The sequence below is a fragment of the Nothobranchius furzeri genome, chromosome 1, assembly GCF_043380555.1.
Source record: "Nothobranchius furzeri strain GRZ-AD chromosome 1, NfurGRZ-RIMD1, whole genome shotgun sequence".
In the NCBI taxonomy this organism is placed as follows: Eukaryota; Metazoa; Chordata; class Actinopteri; order Cyprinodontiformes; family Nothobranchiidae; genus Nothobranchius; species Nothobranchius furzeri.
Window position 1 is genome coordinate 84,971,119 of NC_091741.1, and position 7,419 is coordinate 84,978,537.

General features: G+C 45.4%; 1 protein-coding gene across 3 annotated transcripts; it reads left to right on the forward strand.

Moving 5' to 3' along the window:
- The first annotated feature begins 5,035 nt into the window (after positions 1–5,035).
- mid1ip1l (MID1 interacting protein 1, like) lies at positions 5,036–7,101 on the forward strand. 3 transcript variants are annotated; one of them, XM_054739191.2, is made up of 3 exons: positions 5,127–5,145; positions 5,663–5,739; positions 6,058–7,101. In XM_054739191.2, exon 3 carries the CDS (start codon positions 6,144–6,146, stop codon positions 6,624–6,626), a length of 483 nt encoding a protein of 160 aa, XP_054595166.1. In that variant the 5' UTR covers positions 5,127–5,145; positions 5,663–5,739; positions 6,058–6,143; the 3' UTR covers positions 6,627–7,101. The 3 variants fall into 3 exon arrangements, with proteins under 3 accessions (XP_054595165.1, XP_054595166.1, XP_015803716.1); XM_054739190.2 differs by lacking the exon at positions 5,663–5,739 and having other exon boundaries at positions 5,036–5,145; XM_015948230.3 differs by lacking the exon at positions 5,127–5,145 and having other exon boundaries at positions 5,584–5,739.
- The last annotated feature ends 318 nt before the right edge of the window (positions 7,102–7,419 follow it).

A 7,419-nucleotide genomic window follows, 5' to 3' on the forward strand; every position in this document is an offset into this window, starting at 1 on the left:
GTATATTTTCTGGCAGAGCTGTTAATTTTACTCTAAACATAAATTGCATTATTTTATAATATAGATCTTCTAATTTCATAATCTGTGATTTTGAAAACAACAGGTCAGTATGAGCATAATTGCTCTTGTTTATAACTCGAATAGATTTATTTTGTATAGATTTTATTTCATGTATACATGTTTTAAAAGTTGAACCCCATATTTCTATACAATATGCCATGTATGGTTGTATTAGTGAACAGTATATTAGACGTAAGGCCTTATGGTTTAGTATGTCCTTCAGCTTATATAATAGACCCAAAGATTTGGCAATTTTTCCTTTTATATAATTTAAATGATGCTTCCAGGATAAGTTAGAGTAAATCACAACACCAAGAAATTTTATTTCAGACACTCTTTCAATTTCAGTATCTGAAATTGTTAATTTCCCATACTCCTGGAGCGTCCCCCACAGGGTGCCCCTGGGGACACGGTCATAAGCCTTCTCCAAATCCACAAAGCACATGTGGATTGGTTGGGCAAACTCCCATGGCCCCTCCATCACCCTTGCAAGGGTATAGAGCTGGTCCACAGTTCCACGGCCAGCACGAAAACCACATTGCTCCTCCTCTATCTGAGATTCAACTATCGATCGGACCCTCCTCTCCAGTACCTTGGAGTAGACCTTTCCAGGGAGGCTGAGGAGTGTGATCCCCCTATAGTTGGAACACACCCTCAGGTCACCCTTCTTAAAGATGGGGACCACCACCCCGGTCTGCCACTCCCTAGGAACTGCCCCCGATGACCACGCAATGTTGTAGAGACGTGTCAACCATGACAGCCCTACAACATCCATAGCCTTGAGATACCCAGGACGAACCTCATCCGCCCCCGGGGCTCCGCCGCTGTGTAGTTGTTTGACTACCTCAGCAACTTCTGCCCCCGAGATCGGACAGTCCATCCCCAGGCCTCCCAGCTCTGGTTCCTCCTCGGAATGCGCATTGGTGGGATTGAGGAGCTCCTCAAAGTATTCCTTCCACCGTCCGACTATAGCCTCAGTTGACGTCAGCAGCTCCCCATCCCCACTGTAAACAGTGTGAGCGAGTTGCTGCCTTCCTCTCCTGAGGCGCCGGACAGTTTGCCAGAACCTCTTTGGAGCCGATTGATAGTCTTTCTCCATGGCCTCACCAAACTCCTCCCACGCCCGAGATTTTGCCTCGGCAACTGCCACTGCTGCACCCCGCTTGGCTATCCGGTACCTGTCTGCTGCCTCCGGAGACCCACAGACCAGCCACGCCCTGTAGGCCTCCTTCTTTAGCCTGACGGCTCCCCGAACCTCTGGTGTCCACCAGCGGGTACGGGGGTTGCCACCACGACTGGCACCGGCCACCTTACGACCACAGCTAGCAACAGCCGCCTCGACAATCGCAGAGTGGAACAAGGCCCACTCGGACTCAATGTCCCCCACTGCTCTCGGGACGTGGTCAAAGCTCTGCCGGAGGTGGGAGTTGAAGACCGTCTTGACAGGTTCTTCTGCCAGGCGTTCCCAGCAGACCCTCACTATGCGTTTGGGTCTGCCAGGTCTACGCGGCATGTTCCCTTGCCATCTGATCCAACTCACCACCAGGTGGTGATCAGTTGACAGCTCCGCCCCTCTCTTCACTCGGGTGTCCAAAACATACGGCCGCAGGTCAGATGATACGACTACAAAATCTATCATCGACCTGTGACCTAGGCTGCCCTGGTACCAAGTGTACCGGTGGGCATCCTTATGTTCGAACATGGTGTTCGTTATGGCCAAACTGCGGCTTGCACAGAAGTCCAATAACAAAACACCGCTCGAGTTCAGATTAGGTGGGCCGTTCCTCCCAATCACACCCCTCCAGGTCAAGCTGTCATTGCCCACGTGAGCATTGAAGTCCCCCAGCAGGGGCACCCTGTGGGGGACGCTCCAGGAGTATGGGGTGGGTGGTTTTCTGTTAAGGGCCATTCAGTCCCTTTACCAGAGGAGCGTGAGTTTGGTCCGCATTGCCGGTAGTAAGTCGGACCTGTTCCCAATGAGGGTTGGACTCCGCCAGGGCTGCCCTTTGTCACCGGTTCTGTTCATCACTTTTATGGACAGAATTTCTAGACGCAGCCGTGGTGTGGAGTGTGTCGAGTTTGGTGGCAGGAGAATCTCGTCTCTGCTTTTTGCGGATGATGTGGTCCTCCTAGCTTCATCCAGCTCTGACCTTCAGCTCTTGCTGGGTAGGTTCGCGGCCGAATGTGAAGCGGCTGGGATGAGGATCAGCACCTCCAAATCTGAGACCATGGTTCTCGACCGGAAAAGGGTGGCTTGCCACCTCCGGGTCGGGGGAGAGGTCCTACCTCAAGTGGAGGAGTTTAAGTATCTCGGGGTCTTGTTCACGAGTGAGGGTAGGAGGGATCGGGAGATCGACAGGCGGATTGGTTCGGCGTCTGCAGTGATGCGGACGCTGAGCCGATCTGTCGTGGGGAAGAGGGAGCTGAGCCAGAAAGCCAGGCTCTCGATTTACCGGTCGATCTACGTCCCAATCCTCACCTATGGTCATGAGCTTTGGGTAATGACCGAAAGAACGAGATCGCGGATACAAGCGGCCGAAATGAGTTTCCTCCGTAGGGTGGCCGGGCTCAGCCTTAGAGATAGGGTGAGGAGCTCGGACATTCGGGAGGGACTCGGAGTAGAACCGCTGCTCCTCCGGATCGAAAGGAGCCAGTTGAGGTGGTTTGGGCATCTGGTCAGGATGCCCCCTGGACGCCTCCCCGGGGAGGTGTTTCGGGCATGTCCTGCCGGCAGAAGGCCCCCGGGTCGACCCAGGACACGTTGGAGAGGTTACATCTCCAATCTGGTCCGGGAACGCCTTGGGGTCCTGCCGGAGGAGCTGGTGGACAAGGCCGGGGAGAGGACGGCCTGGAGCTCCCTAGTTGGGATGCTGCCCCCGCGACCCGGACCCGGATAAGCGGAGGAAGACGACGACGACGAAATTGTTAATTTAAAGTCCCCATTTTTTACCTTCTTATTTCCAAAAATCATAAATTTAGTCTTTTTTATATTCAGTGATAGTTTATTTACATCAAACCAAGATTTGAGGATATTTAACTCTTTTTCGGCCTTCTTTAAAAGTTCTTTTATATCTTTACCTGAACAAACTAAATTTGTATCATCTGCAAACATTATAAATTTGAAAAAATCTGTCACGTTACATATGTCATTTATGTATAAAGTAAATAATACAGGACCTATTACTGACCCTTGTGGAACTCCACAACTTATTTCTCTAAATCCAGATTTTATATCTTTAATTTTTACATACTGTTGTCTGTCTTTTAAGTAACTCTCTATCCAGGACTTCGCTGTACCTCGTAGGCCATAATTTTCCATCTTTTTCAATAATCTCCTGTGGTCAATGGTGTCAAAAGCCTTCTTTAAATCAACAAATATGCTAATAGAGAGTTCTTCGCTTTCACTTGCTTGGGCTATTTCTTCTACCATCTGCATTATCGCATAGGTAGTGGTTCTGTTTTTTCTAAATCCATATTGACTGTCACTTAATAATTTATTTTTAGTAATATATACGTCTAGCTGGTTCACAAATAATTTCTCGAGTATTTTTTAAAATTGTGGAATAATTGCTATTGGCCTATAGTTTTCCATAGAATGCTTATTTCCAGTTTTAAATATTGGGATCACTTTTGTTATCTTCATAGTTTTAGGAAAATGACCTTTATGTAGTGATAGGTTATATATATATATATATATATATATATATATATATATATATATATATATATATATATATATATATATATATATATATATATGTGTGTGTGTGTGTGTGTCAATGGTCTCACAATACAGAATATAACTTCTTTTATAATTCCCATGTCAATTTCATTTATATCTGTGGATTTTTTGTTTTTAAATTTTCTTACTGTATTTACAACATCAGTCTCACTTATCTCATGTAGAAACATTGAGTTGATATTACTATTTATCAGATTATTAAATGTATCTGCATCAGGTGGGACTGCTATCTCATTTGCTAATGAGGGGCAGATGCTTACAAAATATTACAAGTTACAAGATAAGATAAGATAAGAACAACTTTATTTATCCCGAGCATAGACTGTACATACCCGAGGATCCCGAGGGAAATTGTTGTGTCATGTACATGCTCAAAGCAGTAGGAGAGACAAAGGAACAGGTGAAATAGATATAAAATATACGATATATACAGTAAAAATAGTGTACAGTAGTATACAATAGGATAGTGCAAGAGAAACACTCGGATAACTCAACAAATGAAATACATGACTGTATCCCTAATTACACATATGAAGTAAAACTGCAGTTTTATTTTTTTTTAGTATCCTAAACCATGAGCCATGTGATCTCATTAAAACTTATTTAGTTTTAATTTTCAGACAAATTAGCAGAGATGTTTGATAAAGGCTTAGTATTTGTGACCTGCAGACACAATGCAAGTGAAGATGCTCTATTTACACAACATCCCTCAGTGCTTAGCAGAAATCCCAGTTGACTAAACAATCCTCAACCGTCACCAATTACTGAACATGTGCAGAGGCTTCAGGTGTCAGGAAACCTGCTCTAGTTTTCCCTGCATGTGTGCACAGCTTACACTTCTAGCTGTGTAGGCATTGCCATTTGGTTGTCATAACATTCATGTTCACCTTAACTTGTCAAAGTGTCTGATGTTTATAATTTATTGCTCATGCCTGAAGATAACAAATACAATCCTGTTGAAATTCTCACTTTTTGCATCAAAGGGTTAAATAAACATCTCAACTTCTCTGACACAGCTGTGGATTTATTTTAGAGTGACATGATTATGAGGAATGGTAATTAAAATAGCACTACCTTTTAAGCGTCTGTTAGAAAAGAGAAATAAGTACGGCTGTAAGCTAGTGATTAGAGGACCATTGTAAACAAGTCAATGCATTAAAGTAACTTAGCCCACCTAAATAACCTGGTACAGAACCAAAACAGCCACACCTTATTAATTAGTGCAATTGGGAACACCTGAGATCTGCATGGCACGCGCACGTCTTTGCCGCTGACTTCCATAAAGCAGGAAGACGGGTAGGGCGGTGTGCTGGCTCTGTGGCGGAGAACTCAGTCTAAACCCGGTAAGACCTCAGAGTTTCTCTAGAATATCTCAGTTTAACTTGTTTTTATGAGTGAAGAAAAAAGATTTTTAAACTCAAGGGAAGTGGCTTAGTTCTACCAGCAGGTGGCAGAGCTGAGCAACAATCTGCGACAATGAGGGGAAATGAAACTTTTGAACATCTTAGGCCCAACTGTTACTTTAACATCGGCTGGTTAGTAACCTACACACCCCACCAACCTGACGAGCCACTGTTTTTAACAAGCTTCCTTCAGGCTGTAACGGGTTTCTGTAACCAGGCAGCGGCTGATGACGAAAGACTGAACAAATAAGCCTGACTGGCCCCTCTGAGAGGGTTTTGATTGGTCGGTTATGGATCAGATGCTGCAGAGGTCCACCCACAGCCCTCACGCAGCCCAATTGGCTCAATAGAGGGAGACCAGGAGGGCGGACTTTAATGTTCCGGCTTTTTTTCCTGGTATAAAAGCGGGGTTAAGCTCGTAGACAGCCGAGGAAATTCTCACTTTCCTTCCCGGCAGTTGCAGTCCGGTTACTGACAAGATCTTCCAGCCAACAGGTGAACTAGAAGGCCTCCTCAGGTTCTCTGGTGCTACAGGTCAGTCTGCGTTATCTAATTCTGGGTTCTACATTATTAGGGATCAGGTGCAGGAAGTCAAGGTCATAGTTATGCGAGTTGGTGTTTTTGTTTCCACTTAATTCAATGCAGTAAAATATTTTATTTTTATGTATTCCTGAAGTAAATGAAATGTAGGTTTAGTTTTTGTATTGGGAGTGTGCTTGATGGGCATTCAGCCTGTTCTCTGGTGAACTTGCAGATTATTCTGATCTGACTGTTCATTTGTTCATTTTTTCCTACTTGATCAGTCTCCTGCAGCTTTCCTGCACCCTCATGTTTCAATACTTCCTCCTGCAGATCAGTCAACCTCAGCAGCTCAGCCTTAAACCCCACCACTATCTGCCTCCTCAGCACTGTAACCAAGCCAACCTAAAGCCTCCAAGATGATGCAGATCAGCAGCAACTCGGCCAGCAACAAGCACTCGCTCATTAACGTCATGCACCGCTTCATAGCAGCAGCCAACAACATGGACGAGACCATCATGGTGCCCAGCCTGCTGCGAGACTTGCCCCTGGAGGAGCAGGCAGCCAACCAGGTGGAGACCAACAACAACGAGCCATCGTGTGCCAACAAGCAGAGGGACATGTATGAGCACTATCTGCTCCTCAAGTCCATAAAGAACGACATGGAGTGGGGTCTACTGAAAAAGGAGATGAGCAGCGGCGCCAGCTTCCTGGAGATGGCTGTGAAGCAGGAGCAGCAGCAGCAGCCTTTGATGGCGGCAGAGGACAACACCGACCTGGAGCACCAGTTTCATTATCACCTCAGAGGACTGTTTGGAGTTTTGTCCAAGCTCACCATGCGGGCGGACCACCTCACCAACAGATACAAGAGGGAGATCGGAGGTGGAAACTTCATGAGATAGACATCTACCCCTCTCTATCTCTGAACTGATGTTTTTGTAATGTGGACAGTGAACTGATCGGGGCATCCATCCTCTCACTCCTTTACTAGCACTCCTCCCCCTCACCTGAAACCAGTGATGCCTGAACCCGTCGTCCTGACTGTCTGCTTGGTGGAGGTTTGCTGACCTTCAGCCAGACTAAAGCGCAGCTCTGCAGAACTCTTCACATGGTCCTTTCACACTTAAGCTGTCAGAGTTGTTTGAATAAAAGGTTCGTCCGCAGGAGATGTTGAATGCTGGTTATTCTGCCCCTCCTTTTTAAATCGTGATTTCCCAAACGCAGCCCTGATACCTGCTGAATTCCTCACTTGTTGTGCCTTGGCATATTTTATTTTTCTACACCTGCATGCCCTGATCAGCTCACAGTGGCTCATCTGTAAATTTTAAAAACGGATTTTATATTTTAATGCAACTGAAATAAAACTATAAATAACAATTCTGTCCTGGTCTCTGCTGCAATAGGAAAGATGCCAAAGTAGTGAAGCCTCCAGAAAATCTGCTGTAAATGGATCTAAATGAGCTTAATGTGCAGAAATGTAGCACATTTTTAAAACAAAACCACTTTTGTAATAAAAGGAAGAGTGTTTTTGAGGTCATGGCTCTTTACACAAATGTAGCTTTAATGACAGTTGATCCATGCAAATGAGGTGATGAAGCATGGATGTCTGTGCTGCACTGACAAGTTCTTCACTACAGTGCACAATTGGGTCATCTTGGTTAAGCTCCCATACCGACCTACAAAGGGAGCTAATTT